The 18,704-nt window shown below is 43.3% G+C and overlaps 1 protein-coding gene across 1 annotated transcript in view; it reads right to left on the bottom strand.

Moving 5' to 3' along the window:
• Positions 1-18,704, bottom strand: part of SEMA5B (semaphorin 5B) — a 219,402-nt gene that overhangs the window by 59,685 nt on the left and 141,013 nt on the right. The window contains 7 exon segments of the mRNA XM_040561085.1: positions 913-1,120; positions 3,317-3,524; positions 7,088-7,223; positions 11,618-11,903; positions 14,483-14,696; positions 15,438-15,485; positions 15,487-15,537. Of these exon segments, the coding sequence (XP_040417019.1) occupies positions 913-1,120; positions 3,317-3,524; positions 7,088-7,223; positions 11,618-11,903; positions 14,483-14,696; positions 15,438-15,485; positions 15,487-15,537 (1,151 nt within the window).

Below are 18,704 nucleotides of genomic sequence, written 5' to 3'. Positions count from 1 at the left end.
TGTATCATTTTTTTGGCCAGAGAACAGGGACATCTTGCACTAGGCCATGAAAGAGGGAGTCCATTTAGACAGTGCTAGCAAATTCCTTCCTCTTGTCTAGCACAGAGGACATCAGTTTCAGACAAAACTCTCATCAAGAAGAGCAGGGCAAAGGCATGAGAGGAGAGGGAAGAGTGTTTTTAGAGATGTAGACATGCAATTACCCACAGCAGACCCCACTACACTCTCAGGGAGCATATGTCTCAATCAGTTGGTATCACACTGGTTCACCTGCTAAAAAGGGGGATATTGTTCAGATCCAAAAGCCTTCTGCACTCATTTCTGGGTGGAGAACTGCTCTGGAGCCAGGGCTGACAATTAAAAATTTTTTTCCTACTCCCTTTAAAAGGTGCAATCAAGACACAGAATCTATCCAGGTGTAGGAGGTGTCACGCTTACTTGAAATGAGCTATTGGGTTCCAAAAGCAATGAGAAGTGGTCATGCAGCCCAGCCCTGCCTCATCAGATGTCTGAGAGGTGATCACTCAGATAAGCAAGAATAGGCTGGCTGCAACCCAAATTCAGAAACCTGCAGCCCTACAGCCAGCAAAACACATGGAGCTAATAAAATCAACAAATCAACAGTGAAATGTCAAGATAAAAAAAAAAAAGTAAATATTGCCAGTCCTTCCTTGGTAAAAATACAATTAATTTCTGATGAAGATTAATTAATATTTACCTAAAAAAAAAAATTTGCTTATTCTCACTGTGCCTGTCATGAATGTATCTATCAGGAGATGCACTTCAACGGTGTCTTTTGTCTTGCAGTGATGGAAAAAAAGGCATTCTACACCAAATCAGACTGGAATACGTTTCCCTGGTGCTTTTCATTTAAGTTGAAGTGGAATATATCAGAGCTGTAAATTTGCTTACCCTTCTGTTCTGTACATGGAGCATCTCTCCAGAGGAATTTTTAGCACTCCATTATTTAAGCCCACGAAGAGTGACCTGTCGCTGTGCAGGATTTGGAGACTCTTGATTGCTTCCCGTTGTCCGTCAGGAAGGATCTGCATTTCCTCTAAATAACAACTCCTCAGGCTCCTGTTAGTGGTAGAAAGGGCCTTCAAGATGGTGCCATACTCTATTGGAACAAGAAACAAGGCACAAGTAAATTTTGGAGACATTGACTTCACGTCACACCTACCGAAAGACTGAAATATTAATGTCATCTTTATACAACTGCTTTAAACCTGGTTCTGTGTCACTTTCAAATATTAACACACCTGCTGCCTGTGGTACAGAGTGCCCCAGCTACATGGTTACAATCCTCAGCAGTTCTCAGACATCAGAGAAACCATCTGGGAATGCATTTAATGGCAAACCAGAAAGATATGAACCATCTGAAGAGTGAGTACCTGGAAATATTTCCCAGTTGGAGCACTGAGGCCAAAATCAGTCCGGTCCTGTTACCAGTGAGCTGTACAGCAAGGTGACCTGAGATAGCAGGGATCATTCTGGTGCCTCAATGTCTATATTTCTTTGGTTATGGAGCAGATCGGTATGATGTGATGCCATGACAAATGACAACAGATGCAGAGGCCCTGCTGGAAATCTCAGAGGCCTCTGTAATGACTCCATGGGTCACGGGTCTAATTGATCCTCTTCCTGGAAGAAGCCAACCTGCCAGCTCGATGAGGGGATGTTATGGCATCAGCAGTGCATATGCAGAAACATATACATTTGTGTTCACAGTGCTCTTAACCAAACAATTTAAAGATCCAATAAAGTGTGGGAGATCTATGCTGGGGAAAAGGGGGTAACCACACTGTTTTTCATTAAAACCCCAGAAGACATCTGTCAGTCCCGACTGTTCTTGAACTTCAATCTTTCTATCCAGATAACTTCTGTATTGGTGCCAAAGCTCAGCAATTTACAGCACTGGAGTTGGCTGCTATGTGAAGATTTTTTTTTTTTTTTCACTTAGCAGAACCTTAAGGGTGGAACAAGACTGAGGCCAAGTCTGAGAACAACTTTGGGTTTGTTTTTTCTGAGGATTGGGTTTTGTGTTCAGGGCTGCCTCTGAGCAGGGCTGTCTCTGCTTAAGCATTTGAATGGGTTAAACATTTCAGGTCCAGCAGAGCTTCATCTTTGGTCACTACTAACCAGGGCCAAAATGCAATGAATAAGAATCTGATCTAATGGCAGAAGACCTTTCCACACAAGTGATGTGAGGCAGAAATGATCCCAGCTCTCTGGCTCTGAAACTGAGACTCCTTGCTTAAAGTATCAAGATATCAAAATAACAGAACCATGTCATATTTCCATGTTAGTACAATCTTCTCATTATAATCAATGTCCAGTGAGGCTCCCACAGTGGGAACATTACTAAAAGACATCAAAGATGATCACTTTTGAAGTAAGTGGAGGTAAAAGTTAGATAAATTATGACACAGTCTGGGAAGACGGTAACACGAGAATGAAGCAATGACTCTGCATTCAGATCTGAGATTAAACTAACACTTATGGAGACAATCCATCTTATTCTAAAGTCAAAGCTTCTGCCATAGAGGATAACAACATTATACCCATGAGGCTGGCCATATGCTCTGATTAATCTAACTATTTAATTTAACCTTTATGATTAGAATGGATATGGGCTAAAACAACCATTTGTAACACTTTGTCCTTCTTTAGTATCTTTCATTTATCCAAGAGATCTCTGCCTTTCAGAAGAGGCAGTGTGTCCTCCTCATTAGAGGATGGCAGTAGAAACTAAGAAATCCAAATCACCCACTTAATAATACCACTGCCTCGCTGTGCACAAAAGCACACATGCCTCAGCTTCCCCATCTGCATCACATTTGAGCACATGCTCATTCCTGAAAGCACAGGGACTTGTACCCCAGTAGGCACATGGAAATGCAAACACAAACAATTAAAACCTCAGGCAAGCCTAGAAGTTAAGTATTATTTAGAGATGAGTATATCATAGCGCAGAGAGGCAACTTATGTGCATAAAACCACAGAACATTTTAGCAACCTTTGCTCTTTCCCACTGTTATGTATTAGGCTGATCAGTTGAAACATGTTTTTATAAAAGGAAGAAAAATGTTATTGTTGTTTTCAAACACACTGTAGATTTATGGCCCATTCACTTGGGACTCTGCTTCAAGTCCTCCATCCTGCTTCTAATTTAGTCAGGCAAGCTAACTTTCATGAAGTTTTGTGCCAAAATGATATTGAATGACTACTGTGTAATGGTGCCATGACCGGGCTCCCAGGGCTGCTAAGTCTACGAGCAAATGGAGGCAACTTTCTTAAGCCCTGGTGCTCTTACCTGTCCCGATATACATCACGTGGTAGAGAGTATCCTTCCCCTGAACAATATCAACCACCAGTTTGGAAAATCGAATGCTGTCCTGAGTCACATACGGATCTACGGTGACCGGCTGCACCACGTCGTTCATCAGGAACAGGCGCTGCGCGTCCTGCAGGACTCTCTCCGTCAGGTTCTCGTTAGGGCTGTCATCACTCAGCGTCCCACACTAAACATGGAAGACTGAACTTCAGCACCTGTGTTTTCTCCCCACGCCAGTAGCCCAAGACCAAACCCTGAAATGCTTCGATTTCAACCAGCCATGCCCTGGTGATTTTTTGAGGAGGCAGGTCTGTGTGAAGGGGCCCAGGACCAGGCCCTTAGCCTGGGTAATGGCTAGCTTTGGCCTGTAGTCCACTAAAAATGCTTCTCCCAACCAGTTCACTGACCATCACTGTGGTGTTTCACTCCCTTGTGATGCCCTGGAGCCAGCACACCAAAGGGCAAAAGGCATTAACTAACTAAGGAGGGAAAAAAGAGAATTAAAGAGAGATTTAAAGCTAGCAACGGAAAGGAAGTTTTTGTGGTAATAAATCCTTGGAGCACTTCAAATAATCTTCAGACTGTACCTGGCGTCTCAGTCTGTATAATGTGCAAAAAAATAGAGGTTAAAAAAATTGAAAAACTGGTTGGTTTTTCATCAAAGAACCCATCTCACCACACTGTTTTTCTCTTACGTTCCTTCTTCTGAACAGACCCCTCCAGCTTCATTTTAACCCAGGCAGGTCAGGCACTAACCGCCCCCTCCCCACACACAGCTCTTCTGTCTTCACAGGCCATGGCAGATTGACCTGTGTGAATCCACCCTCCAGCATCAATGGGTGCATGGGGATAGGACTCAACGCCCTGTCCATACAGAACAGGGGGGAAGAAGGGAGTTTATCTTCTGTCTTTTAAACACCAGCTCAAGGCCTACCTCTCGTTAACTGATCCTCACAGTTTCAGTAGGAAGATAAAAAAACAACACGCACAAATTTCTTTTTCTTTTTGGGTCCAGGTGTTTGGTCTTTCCTTGGAAGGGAAGTTGGTATACTGCAAATTAGGATGTTGATCTACAGCATCCCAGCTGCAGTGTACAAATTTCCCATGTGCATGCTCTCAATATGCATCAAAGCAACTCTGCAGTGTGGCTGCCTTTCAGAGGTGCACCATGTGGAGCTTCTCTTACGATGTGCTAAAATGAGCTCACAGGAATTTAGCTCACATTTACACAGTCGATATGAATCCTAACAGCTGGTGTACTAAGTCCTACAATTGTCAAACCTTTAAGAACTCATTTCAGCAACAAGCATGTTTGTCACAGTTGTGCACAACTTGGTTTGTCCAAAAATCCACCACCAATATCTTGGAGCTTGTGTGAATTAAGTGAACAGGGTGATGCTAGTTCACATCATCTACGAACATGGCCATTTGTTTATTAGCTTTAGCATTTTGGATCGAGTACCCAGACTAAGGAAGTATCAGTGTGGGTTGTTTTTTTTTTTTTTGATATGTCTTCAGATGAGTTTTAATACCTTTTTTTTTGCAAAGGTCATTTTCTTTCATTAGTGTCTCATCCCAAGTTTTAAAGGGTTTTTAGTTGCATCTCTTCTCCTGTCTCCTGTACCCCTTCTGGTTTACACTCCTGCCTTGCTTTGGATGCTTTTCTCTCCACTCTCATTTCTTTCTAGAGCATCACTGAAGGAGGAGTCCCAGTGGCAGGAATGTCATTGTTGGTTTTGTTTTCTATTCTCATCAAGTCACTGATAATCCTTTTGGGCTATTGGCAGCCTGTGTGCTGACACAGCATCCCTCTGGTTTGGTTTTATTTCGTTTTGTTCTAATTTCCTGATTATCTGCACTGCCCTGATCCTCTATATCCTTCAGTATTTCTCCTTCCTCTCCACAAGAAAAAAAAAAAATCTGGCATCCTTCCCTCATCCTCCTTTGTGAACACTGAGGCAAAAAAATTAATTTAATTTTTTTGCAATATCTGCCTCTTTCTGTCACTAAATTACCCTTGTCATCTCCTAAAGGCCCTTCACTGACCTCCTGTTCCTCCTGTACTTGAAAAACATCTTAATCTCTTTTTGCAATCTTCCTTTTGTCTGCCACATACCTCCTTTTCCTTTCCTTATTTTTCCCTGACCCTTTTTTTCATCTTGCTGCTGCAATCTTTGCACTCCACATTTTATCTGATACTTTTCACTACATGGAAATGCTTTCCGAAGTCCTCTTCTATTCCTCCTGGGTTAGTCCAGCAAGAGACAGAAAGTCTTTGATTCTTAGTTAACCTTAATATTCCCTTTAAATTAAAAAAAAAAAAGAAGGAAAAACAAAAAAAAAGCCCTGGTCATGTTTAACACGGTTGGGCCTTCAGCAAAGCTTTGTTTCTTGGTTTTGAGTGCAGCAAGCTGAGGGGGTGATCAAGAGCCTGAACTTGTCCCACATTGTAGAGGCTGAAGCCCTCACTCAGGTGCTGTGAGGGAATTCAGGGGGAGAAAGTCAGGTTCCTCAGCAGGAACACAAGCGTGTCCCTGCCTGCAGCATGGACCTGCCTCCCATCTGCTCCTGCAGTGATCTCAGCCGACTGCAGAGTCCTTTTTGGAAGGTCCCTGACATCACCACTTTGAAGGCAGATGGCATTTGCAGGCAGCCTCAGCACCTTTGCCATTATAAAGCAGAACCAGATTCACACAATCAGGCTGAAAGGATTCACTGTGCAGGAGCAAGGACAGAAAGATGAGTTTGCCTTCCCTAGGATTCCCCAGGTGGGAAGGGGCTGAGCTGTAAAATGGGCTCACACTTCAGAGGACTCAGGTTGTCTGGGGCTCACAAATTCATACTTTGTGCTGCAGTGACTGAATTTGGGCATAAAGCAACTATCATGTTCTATAAATTTCAAATTGGCATTAACTCATAACCCTGGAAAACTACGCATTCATAAAACCAAAGATTTTTAAGGCTAGAAGGACCATCTGGCCTCTTCCACTACTTACTTCTGCAACATGTCAATAACTTCTGGCTGAGCTATCGTGTCTTGGAAAGACATCCATCTCACACAGAAACACTGGCTGCCTTCAGGGCCCCATTAAGTGATGGAAAATTCATCACATCCTTACGCAGTCAGAGTAGTTAATTACCTTTCTTGTTTTAAAATGTCGGTTGTCTCCATTCTAGTTTGACTTTGTCAGCTTCAGCTTACAGTCATTGAATCCGCAAGCTTTGGTATGGATATGTCCCCTGTGAGGACCATATGCTCAGAGTTCACATATCGGTGATGAGAGTAACAGAAATAAGAGGGTGGGAAGAGTGGATTTTCCCTGTTGTGTCAGAGTTTGGGTCCATCCAACCTGATGCAGCTCGCACCACAGGCCAGTATTGCTTGTTTCAGAAAGTGGTTTGCAAGGCTTTTCTCAGTGGGGACATTCCAGTGATATATCCTGCAGGAAAGCTTTCCCCCAAAATTTTTACCTAGAAGACCACCTATGGCCCACAGATATTTTGAACTCTTCATTCTTATAAAAGCTCTGAACATCCTTATGTGTAAAAACACTTAAATTTTCCCATAAATCCCATGGTTTCAATAACATGTGGCAAGGAGTTCCACGGACCAAGATACTCATGAAGGTAGAAAAATATCGTTTATCTGCACTGTGGGTCTTCCTGGAAAAATAAGCCCCCTAAGAATCAACCCAGTGGAGTGACAGAACATTAAAAGGACTGGAGCACACTGAAGGGCAGAAGCAGTACCTGGAAATTTGGGATGGGGTTTAACGTCGGCAGCCAGGCTGATCTGGGGTTCTCTTGGTAACGGAAAGGGCCGTTAAATGCCTGAGTAATGGCACTCAGATTGAAGGCACACACTGCTGAGGCAGCTATGCTGTTTCTGGAAAAGGGGAGAAAAAATCAATTTAATCATTAGAACACTGACATTTTCATCATAACAGACATCAAGCTTCACTCAGATAAAATACATGTAAATTGCTAGGTAGACGTACAGTGATACCAATCTCACAGGGAGTAAAAATAAATAAATAAATTGTAAAATGCAAATGAATTGCATGACAATTTTTGAGAATGAATTTTAAGCTTGGTTTTAAAATGCCTGTGATTTAAGGGCCACGGAAGTAGTTCTGACATGAAAGGTGAACACAGTTTAATTTGCATGGATTATTTATGTCTGGTTTTATTTTTATTTTTTACCACCCCATCTATCTTGATTGATTACAAACAACATAATTTTTAATCTCCTGGTGTTTCTCAAGGTGAAAGCCTATTTCTACAGTCTCCTGAAATCTTCAGCTATAAAATATATCCCCTAATGTTTATATATATATATATATATATATATATGTATTATTTGTAAGTATACACAAGCATGCACACAGGCAGGGGGAGGGACAGAATGACAGTGCACACCAAGCTGGTTGTTACGGCAGCTCAGCAGGCAAAAATGTCTTGCTAATATGTGCAAGCCTCTGTTTCAGTGATTACTCCTTCGTGCTCCCAGCCGGGAGCAGCATCTGTCTGGGGCAGGCTGCTCCCCACGCATGCACGCACCAGCCAGAGCAGGCACAGCGAGAGAAATGCCACCGCAGGAAGGACTCTTTGGCAGGGAATTTGTCACAGGGAGGTAATGCTGCCTGGGCAGACTTGCACCCAGATCCACTGGCCTTTGCTGGCCCATTTCAGCCATGGAGGGCCCATTTCTGCAGGGTCCTGAGCAGGCTCAGCACTTTTTGCTTCCACAGGGTTCAAGTGCACCTCCCTGACGAGTTGGCATCTCCATGAAGCAGGTCCAGAGAGGGCCAGTTGCTAAATGGTTACCTGAAATTCAAAACCTGCTCCCAGCTCTCCCATTTTTTAAAGGAAAAGAACAACGTTTAGAGAGAAAGATATCAAAATAAAACTAAAAATAGGGCTAGCACAGGAAACCGACTCGTCACAGTGCCTTTTAAATAACCCAAGCCCTGCTGTATGTATCTTGCTGCTAATTAAAGCAGTTTGAATTCTCTGAGAAGAACAATTTTTTTTACTAAACCAATAATTACAATCTCTTGCACACAAAAAAATAAATTAAAAAAAGCCTTGCTCCACAGTCCCAGGCAGGAAAGTAGAAGGCCAGATCCTTTCACAGCATATTTCTTCAGAGCAATACAACGTCAGGAGGAACTTCTTGCTTTGCCTTCCCACTCTCCACTCCTGCCCCTGCCCTTCCACCCCCCGAGTGATGGAGTAGCTCCCTTTGAACGTGTCAAAGCAGCGCCAGGCGAACCTTTCTCCACTTTTGTCTGAACACCACTGACGCAGTGCATGCTCACAGACGGCAGCTCTTAAGACAAAGCTAATGATGGATGACAAGTAAATGCCTTGAGGCACACATGGGAAAAAAAAGAGAATGAGAAGGAAAATGAAAAGGAAAAGAAAGAATAAAACCCTGATAGTCTAACAAAAACACTTAAAAAAAAAAAAAAAAGGATTTTTTTAGGTCCCTGCTAAAGACTCCACAGTATAGCCCTTTCCTTTTGATAGAGGAATGAGGCTTTTGATGAAATAATGCTATCTGTGGCCTGGCATATTTCCCATCCCTCCCTACAAAAACCTAGATCCCAGTCTCAAATCAGTGGCATCGATTTGGCCAGCTGGCTCTTGTGTTGCCCTGGTGGAAAGTGCAAGCTCCTTTATTCCACCTCCTGCTCCCTGTGACTAACTAGGTGAGCTAAGTTCAAGGAGGCTTTAACATAGTCTCCAAAACTTTAATAAAGCTTCTTAAATATTTCATCAACAGCTTCCCCCAAAAGCTCTCTTTTCCACTGATTTAGCAGGATATAATTTAAAATGAAGCAATAAATCTTTATATGGGTGTTACCACCAATAAGTATGATACAGACTAAAAGCCCTTTGTTATAAGATGACCATAACTGCATTAAAGATGAACCTGCCAAAATAAAAACAGCTTTAAACAAAAAATAATAGTTTTGTGGTGCATCAGTATTCCATTATAAAGGTAACCAGAGTAGAGCGCACATCAGCCCTCTTTGTATGCAGCGCTCATGCAGCATGATATAAGTCCCAGTGGAAGTTAAAAGAATAATTACCATTATTTCTCTAGTCGGATGACAAATTGCAACATTTTCTCTTTGAACTCTCAAAAGAACATCATGTTGTAGACCCAAAACGCTACTTGATCTAGCTTCAGCTATTATCAATAACTCATCTCTTCAATTACACAAATGTTACATATTATATTGTCCTCAGAAGATACCAGAGGGAACATACACCAGTAATGGTGAAGAAGAGTGACTTAAGTGCAATCCAAAGGAGAGAGGGGTAACACTTACCATGCCTCATGCTTTAGCAAACCTGGGAGACAGACACAGCACAAAAGAACTGTTCCAACCAGAGCTGGTCTGTCTCCTCTGTTTTACACAAAATCCATATAAATTTGATTAATATAGTACATTTATTAATAATTTTATTCTCATTTCCAATTTCCGTTCTTGGCTGGATGAACGGACAAATGGATAGATAAAACATTATCACTATGGGCATAAAAGTGTCTCTGATATAAAAAAAAAAAAAAAAAAGTTGTTTCATCTCAATTGCCCATAGCAGTAGCCAGGTTTCCTTTTCACATTCAGGAAGTTTGGCTAACAGCCTTTAAATGTTTTCTGGGGGAACAACTCATGCTCCTTTTGACTCCAGGATAGACTTCCCTGAAGTCCACAGTCAAGGTCCAGTGTTTGCTCATGATTATTTTTTCACAAAATCAAAAAATGGTTGAGGTTGGGAGGGACCTCTGGATGTCTTCTGGTCCAAATCCCTGCTCAAGCAGGGCCACCCAGAGCAGGTTGCCCAGAACCACGTCCAGGTGGCTTTTGAAGATGTCCAACCAAAGAGACTCCACAACCTTTTTCTTGCCACTTCTCCAATGGCTCACTTTTGGCTGATGTTGGCAACAGTAGTGCAGAAACAAAACGTGGAAGGTGAATGAGGGTGGCCAAACACTTACCTACTTCTTGGCATTTACAGGCTGGAAATATCATTTTGGATCTGTTGACTTTTATAGTGAAACTCCGAACAGTGCTCTAGCTCAAAAAGTTGGGTCTGATGCTTTGTGGCTTCAAGGGCTGAAGTTCAAGCCCTGCCACGCCAGAGAGAACAGACCCAAGGTCTGTACTTCAGAGAGGCTTCACTTCTTTGGTTTGCTGTGGGGCTTCTTGTGACCAGACAATTATTCATATTGAACAGTACTCTCTATTGCAGAAAAAGCCCCAAAGAAGTTGGCTAACCAGCATGAGAAAGATATTTTGAGTGGTTGTCATGTGGAGTAACTAACTCAGATTTTCATCCTCTAGTTTACACATCAGGATAACACCCCCCTGGAGAGCATGCATTATTGAAACTCAATACCGCACAGACTGGTTATAGCTTGAAACTTATCATCCTAGCCTTGGGCTTCAGAGAAAAAGTTATTTGAGTTTTTCTGACTTAAAAAAATACATTATGAGTTTTTTAATATATTTTTTAATTAACTCCTCTTCTCTTTTCTGCTTTCACAGCTACACTAAATCATTCCAATTACAAGTTTTTTCAATATCAAGCCAAGAAAAGGTGATTATGAAGTTTCAGAAATCATTCCTTCCCCTCAGATTTCCAACACTGCTTTTGATTTATGGACCCCAAACTGTTTGTAGCAGAGGTACAGACCCACTTGAAAATGTTAAATGCTGTGTAGCCTCCATGACCTTGCTTCTATAATATGTTGTTCAGCAGTTTATGTTGATTTCAGTCCCTGCTGTTGTCATCCCATTTGCCTCATTTTCCTCCTTCCAATACTTCTCTCCCAAGCATATGTATCTGTCCATTTCTAGGGCCAATCCCGATGTTCACACAATAGCATCAGATCATTCAGGCAGTAAACCTGGCTGAAAATCTATTTTTCTACTGGGTCATTTTCATACCAGCTCTGTGAACAACACAAGTAGCATTGGCACTACAAAAAGTCAGAAGTCTGTCACAGCTCAGTTTTAAATCAAATTAAGTTACCCTAGAAATGTACTGTCACCCGTAAGGGACTCCAGGCATCCATGAACAACGGACTAAAAACATTGTCCTAAAGGCAATGTTGCCTTGATGGATAATACAGACCTATCTATTCCTTTGCGTTAAACCAAAGGATCTTTCAAAATTATTGCTCGGACTGCCTAAGAAATCAGGATATTGCCGGTTTCAGACTGCTGGGGATAGAAGAAGGGCAGTAAAACCAGTGCAACTTACACATTAGTGGTGAAGACACCATAGATCAGGTCTTGCTCAGGAAGGTAGAAGGTGCTTTGCAATTCATTATAATAGAAAGGGATTTCTCCAGCACGGGAACAGTTCAGCCTGGCCTTCATGAAAGTTGTCCATGTGTCCTCCAATAAAAATCTCCCCCCAATGTCATTTTTGCAGACCCTGGCCACACGAGAATACACTGTTTTCCCACAATCGTGTTCTACTGCATTCTCTCGGAAAAAGAAGTAGGTGAACAAACCGATGTCGTAGGCAGCAATAAAGTTAGGCTCTGAAAAACAAACATGTGAAGAGATTTATACAGGTCAGAAATCAATCCGTGCTCAGTGACTTGTCCAATGCATTGTACTGCCAGCTCCTTTTACACAGGCTGTCAAAGCTGCGACCACAGGGAGTTTGGAGTCAGCAGCAGACATAAAAACAGTAGATGAGAATAATGATATGGGGGTACAGCTCTAGCTCCATTTTTCAGATCATGGAAGAATCCCTTCATTTCCCCACTTTATTGGCTATGCTGCTACTGACTGCAGTGAAAGCAGAGTTTAACGCTTTGCATATGCACGACTACTCTCTGTACCTACAGTTATTTTACAACATAAAGCCTTCCCATTGGGTTCTTTTACCTATTCTCTTCTGAAGTGCACCTTATGGTGTGTTAAATACGCTGCTTGCATCCGCCCGATTCCCCAAACTGCTGCATTGAAACATTCAACCTATTTTCCCAGCGCAATCACATCTGGCTTTTATCACACAGCCTTTCCAGTTTCTAGGCACAAAAGATTATCTTATGTCCGTAAAACAAAACCACGCCACAAACTGACAATATCAAAGCAAGCTCTCCTTAATTCTTTTTCTCCTGGAATCATTGTTATTATTTTCACAAGGATGGAAAAGAATCTGGTGTTGGTTTGTAATGAATATTTTAATTGGCTATTTAACAAAGCTTTAAAGTGTACAGTCTTTCATCCCAACAGTTTCTCTGGCAAAGAGAAAAGATTGGCCAATTAATAATATATGACTAAACAACAACAACAAAAACCCTGTTGGTTTTACAGGTGCTTTTACGATGTTCATTTTTGAGTAATGCTCAAAGGAAAAAGAGAAAAGTACACAATTTCTTTAATTCTGCAGCCCAGGAGTGAAAGGAGAACAGAGTCTGGCAGAGAGGGGAAGGCAGACTCATGGTGCTGCAAGGAAGGTTTGGGAAGTAGAATATGGTTCAGAGGGAAGGGCACTGCAGAGCATCTCTGATCAAACTTTCTCTTTCAGACAAACTGTGAACTTTAAAGGGATCGCTGTGATCACCAACCTGACCTTCCTTCCATCTAATACGAACCAGAGAATTTCACCCTGTAATTCCACCATCAGATCCTACAACTAACAGGTGAATTAGATCGCATTTTTTGAAGGAGATCTGATCTTACAAGACAGCGTCACACGGCTTACATTCATCACTTTCCTCAGTGACTTGTTCAAATGACTAACGACTGCCCCAGCTGCAACCTGCACTTCTTCTTCCATTGACATTATCTGGTTTTAGCTTCCAATCACAGGCTCTTGTCATGACTTGTCTGTTAGATTAAAGAACTTTATCCTGCCAGAGATCTTCTCCCGGTATAAGTATTTCCATATCATGTGCAAAACACCTTTTATCTCCTTTTCAGGAAGATAAATAAATTGAGCTCCTTAAGTCTCTCACTGTGAGGCAGACTTCCCAAGCTTCAAATCACTCCATGGCTCTTCTCTGAATCATCTTCAGGTTTTCTGTTTCTTGTTGAAAAGTGGCCAGAATGGGATAAATTTACTCCAAAGTCACCAAGACTGCACAAAGTTGTAAATCCAAGAGTCATGTTAGCTTTTCCAACCACAGACTAGAAACTCAGTTTCTGTTTGTCCTTCTTTAAACTTCTCTGTTCCAAGGTTCCCCCGTGTGACTTCCTTCTGAATTCTTAATTCATGTGCAGACAAGAGGCACATATTTCTAATGAGTGTATATGAGCTATGCTACTAATTGTCCTAATTCATAGTCTTGCCTGACGACATTCTTCTACAACTCCTGCTCTCTATATAACATTATATATGAGTGTCTGCAGAAGCTGAGTTCATTCTCATTAACTTCCAGAGAATGCACAGTCCCACTGTTCATATCCTTGATTGAAAGGTTCTGAAATCCAACAGAAATATTCTGAATATTTGGTCAACTTACCTGGGCCAAAGGAGAGAGGGGAAATATTGGGGTCTCCATCATTATAGTCTGCTCAGTCAAGATGTGCTTTGTCCCAGCCAGAGGATACGGACTTACTGCAGGAACTACTGGTTGAAATTCTACAACTTGCTTGATGCAGGGTATTATCAGACTGGGGTACAGCTGCTTTTAATAACTATAAATCCACAACAGCATGGGTTTACATGTAACATAACTTGCTGTGAAATTTCTCATTTTCAGACTGATCTTGTACTGAAACGAACCATTTTCAGCTGAGTCAGTGGAAGTAGAGTGTGCTCAACACATTGCAGAACTGGGTCAACAACATAAGGCTCTATTTAACTTGGATCTTCAAATCGTTGAGGGATTTTCTAATTAAAGGATGTACTTGGTCATCTCAGAAGACAGAGACCCGTATATATATTAAGTAGCCTGTAAGACCCACTTTACATATTCTAAATCAACTCCTCTGACATCCTTCCAGGCTACTTTTAAATGTCTTCTAAGCTGCACTGATCATTGCACCAGAAGCCCATCCCCATCATAACTCTGGATTCCAATAAGAAAACAGAAGGAAGGATTTACAAGCCTGCCAAGTTGACTTTAATATACCTCTTGCTCAGATACGACCCACATGACTTTACCATTGAGCCATTTGGAGTTGTATTGTGCTGTCCTAAGTGGGGGAACATTTCCAAGGCTGCGGTAAATAGCAGGATCCCGTCCAGAGAAATCAATTACAGTTGCAGCATAGAGTTCTCCTCGTGATGTAATCACAGCTGTCGAGTTATGCCGGGGGTCATACGGGCACCGAGCCACTCCATTAATTCTGTCAATGATTTTGCTAAGATTTCCTACCTGTATTTAAAAGGAGAGAGGAGAGAATTTAAAGAGCAGCTGGCTTTCGTACTGGCACAGAGAATTCAGTTTGCCCATGAGTACCTCCGAGCAAAGCCCTGATGGTAAAAAAAAACAGGCAGCTATAAGACAATAATGCCAGCGATGACTGTAAATTGATCTTTACATACATCACTTGCCAGTGTAAGAAGTTGTGTCTGAGCCTCACTGATCCTACTACCTTGTAAGAAGGGTAATTCCCCTGCCAATAAAGCCTGCAGAGCCCAACCCACTCACAGTAATCAGGTGCTCCTCTCGCTAGCACAGGTTTCTAATCTTACATAGGTACCTTCTGAATGTGTACTGGCATTAAAAAATATAAAAATAAACATTGCTCCGAACCTGCTCCTGCCTCCCTTGAAGCCAAAGGGAGTTTTGCCATTTATTTTGAAGAAAACATTTAAGTATTCAGCTCAGGAGGTGCTCACGGCTAAGCCTGTCTGTATTGCCCATTTTCAACAGCATACCCAAGGATTACATGAGCAGCACTTTGTCCAAATCTGGCTCAACCATACCATGGGTTTTTTGCTCCCCACCTGCAGACACACCACCCCCTGCCCCAACGGGGCCAAAAACCCAAAACAATTTCAGATCAACTTCATTTGGAACATATTCTCTTCACCCATGAAGCCCTGTCAATGACTGGCCTTCCCCAGAACACATATCCAGCCCCTCCATCACTGTAAAAGAGGTGAAACAGACCTGACGACTGGAACACACTGGCGAAAAGGCATTGGTACCACAGGTAAAAAACCTTCTTGCCATAAACAATCAGCACTCGGACATAGTTCTGACACTCTTCCTGTAGGGACACAAGACAGAGACAAAGGAACCTTGAAAAAGAAGACTGTGGGGTTATTTATTACATTAAAAAAGTACCTGTATGGCAGCTGGAATGCACCTTCTTTAGCTCTAACTTGGACCAAGATTTGTTGCATCAAGCGCTGCAGCAGTGCACAGCTGTAGGGAGCCAGCAGTCTCCATGAGCAAGGCCAATTTGCTGCTTACTTCTCTAACCACAGTCCTGCACAAATAGTCTCTGGTAGGATGCTATCCATCAGGCTGACTCTGTGTTAGCTACACAACTGGCTCTTTCTTTCTGCTTAAATTGGAGGAGGAATCCTCCCTCTTTTCATGATATTTCTGACCTTCTTTTCCCATCACTGCTGCAGCTTTGACAACATTACGCAGACACAGCTCTGGTGAAGGGCGGAGGGGCTCCCTGCACTAAAAGTCAAACCGGTGTAGCAGGAAAACAGCAGGAACTTCTCTGCAACAGGAGAATCTCATGCTTGGACAGACTGTTGCTTCCTTCCACCATGAGGTTCCATGCTCAGGATTTTCCATAGTGGAAGGAGTTTCTCTTTCAGGCCAGGACAGCGAGAAATAGCAAAACCCATCTTCTCAGCTGCTACAAACAGTAAACTCTCTCCACATGCCAGTCTTCAAAACAGTGGGACAGTCATCCCGTGCTGGGGTAGTGGTGACAGCACAGGGCTGCATTGGCTTTGTTCAGAAAATCTCCTCTGAGCTGCTGGAGAGAGCCACAGCCTCTCCTTCCCCCTGCAGCCTCACATCCTGACACCGGTGGACTGCAGGTCAGGCCAGCTGAGCGAGTCTGGGATGCTAAGTGACAGAGGGAGAGGCCAGGGCTTTCCAAGGCAACCTGCAGGGAGTGGAGGTGCCAGCACAGCCTGTGGCAGCCCCTTGCCCCGAGATCCATCCCCACAGCCCCGGTGAGGGATGCCTGGTGAGCCTGTCACCGGGCTGCCTGCCCTGGGCTCTGGAAGCAGCGACGAGAGGAGGATGTGAGCTTGTGAGTGGCACCCACGGGCTCCAAGGGAGGAAAGGCAGTTATATTCTACTGTAAACAGAGAAGGGAACTTGTTAAAAAATAACAACCTCGGCTGGGTTATCCTGGCTGCTTTGCTTTCCTCCCTCCAATAGATCATAATTTGCTGCTAAGCTGAGCCTCCAGCTGCAGACACCGCTTCTCCTGTAAGCAGCAATCACTCCACGAGCTTCCCCGTCTCACAGCGCTCCACGCTGCTGATCAGTTCCCTGAAGACTTCATTTGCAAGATTCAGCAGTGTAAAAACACTCCATATCAGCTGGAAAGGGAGAGGCTTGCTTAGCTGGATTAGGTACTACCATCTCCTTTCATTCGCTGTATGGAAATCAACTTGCTGAAGAATGGCATTTAGCAAAACCCCCCCGGCATTGGCCGCAGACAAGCGACTGCATGGGCACAGCGTCTGGGGCTTGCTCCTGAATGGAGAATTGTGCAGGGACTGTGCTCCTGAGCCAGCCCGGGAGCACTCACCCGGCCCCGGCAGAGGCCACGGAGGTGATGGAGTGGGTACTGCCAGGCTGACCTCAGCAGGGATTTGGGGATCCGACACACAGCCCCTGGCACAGAGGAACCGGAGCTTAAATCCGTAGCAGGGTCGATTCAGCCCTTCGTATCTCAGAAGCAGATCAGTCCTGGTGACCGTGCACCAGGAACACTGTCCCACCTTGAGAACAGAGGTCTCGTGGCTTCCTTTGATCAGACGAAGGCTTGCCAGCCTCTCTGCCCTCTTCCTGTCCTTACGTGGTGCTGTGAGCCCTGCTGGTTATTCCCTGCCCTAGCAGGTTAAGTAATTCCTGTTTCTGTACAGCACAGTTACCCAATCCCACTTAATATTAGGACCACTGTATATTTAACTGTGAAGGACCAGAAATTCTTGAGGAAATGCGATTTAAAAAGTACGGGCTCCTCTCCCATTGAGTTTTGTTTTCAGAATATGATTGATTTGGCATCTAACCCAGAAAGCAGCTCTGTACCCGAATTTCACATAACAAGAGAGAATCCACCTGCTCCCCTCTGCTTCCACCTTCCTCTGCTCTGTGCAGTCTGAACACAGCATCTGCCCTAAACCAGATAACACCACTAATGTTGCCTCACTCTTTACTGCATAGGTACTTAAATTTGCTCCTAAATAAAACTCCATCCTGCAGAAATCTCAAATCCTAACTTGCAGAATTCTCTTCTTTGCGCAGACCTATATTACACGTGAACAAGCTTTCATTTCTCTAAAAATCCTCCCAGCTGAGAAGACGGAACACAAAAAAGAATTTCTCTGTGAGATCATGCTGGATGCATCTGTTGCACACTTTACTCCAAGGCGCAGTAGCCCAGGTTGATAAGGATGCTGGAAGCTGGTAAAACATTGTCTTATTTTAGCCTAATTAAGCATGGCTTTCTTTGTACCCATTCAGTCAAAAGCAGAGGTTATTATTGAAAGAGAAGAAAAACCATACTGAGCAAATATATCCGCTGCTGTCTGAACCTGCACCAAAATATTTCATCTGTGACTTCCAGCCCATTCCCAACTGTGCTAGCAAAGAGCAAAAGAGCACAGGCAGTGCAGATGAGGTGTTAGACTGGAAACATTTGACAGCTGATACTTTTCAGGGAACTGGATGTACCAAGCCCAATAATTATTTCACTGGCTGTAAAAGGCAGAAACTGGGGTGCCTGGTGGATGTTTTCTTCTCCTGTGCTTAGATAACATTGCTACCAGGTGTGGGCCATATCCAACCATAGTTATATCCCTATGAATTAACTGCCTAGGCTCTGAGTAGGCTTTTTCCCTGGACTTGCCTTACTAATGATGGTAAAAGGGCTCCACACTCCTGGGGCAAGAACAACGATCACATGTACTTTTCATCCACCGGTCTCAAAGCAATTTGTAGAGCATTAGTAATGTTCTAAAATGGACACGCATTATCTTCCTGTCCTCTGGGCTGGATGAATCGAAACACACAGGTGCTGGAAGGTTTGCCATGGTGACACACTGAATGAGAGGAGATCCTGCAAGACGGGGACAAAGATTTAACTGCCGGACCCCACCTCGCTAACCTGCCTGGCTCCAAGAGGAATCCTGTGCTCATCTAGTATTTCTTATTGCTGTACGCACTGCCAGT

This window comes from Cygnus olor, chromosome 6 (assembly GCF_009769625.2).
Source record: "Cygnus olor isolate bCygOlo1 chromosome 6, bCygOlo1.pri.v2, whole genome shotgun sequence".
Lineage (NCBI taxonomy): Eukaryota > Metazoa > Chordata > Aves > Anseriformes > Anatidae > Cygnus > Cygnus olor.
This window is presented reverse-complemented; position numbering and strand designations above follow the sequence as displayed.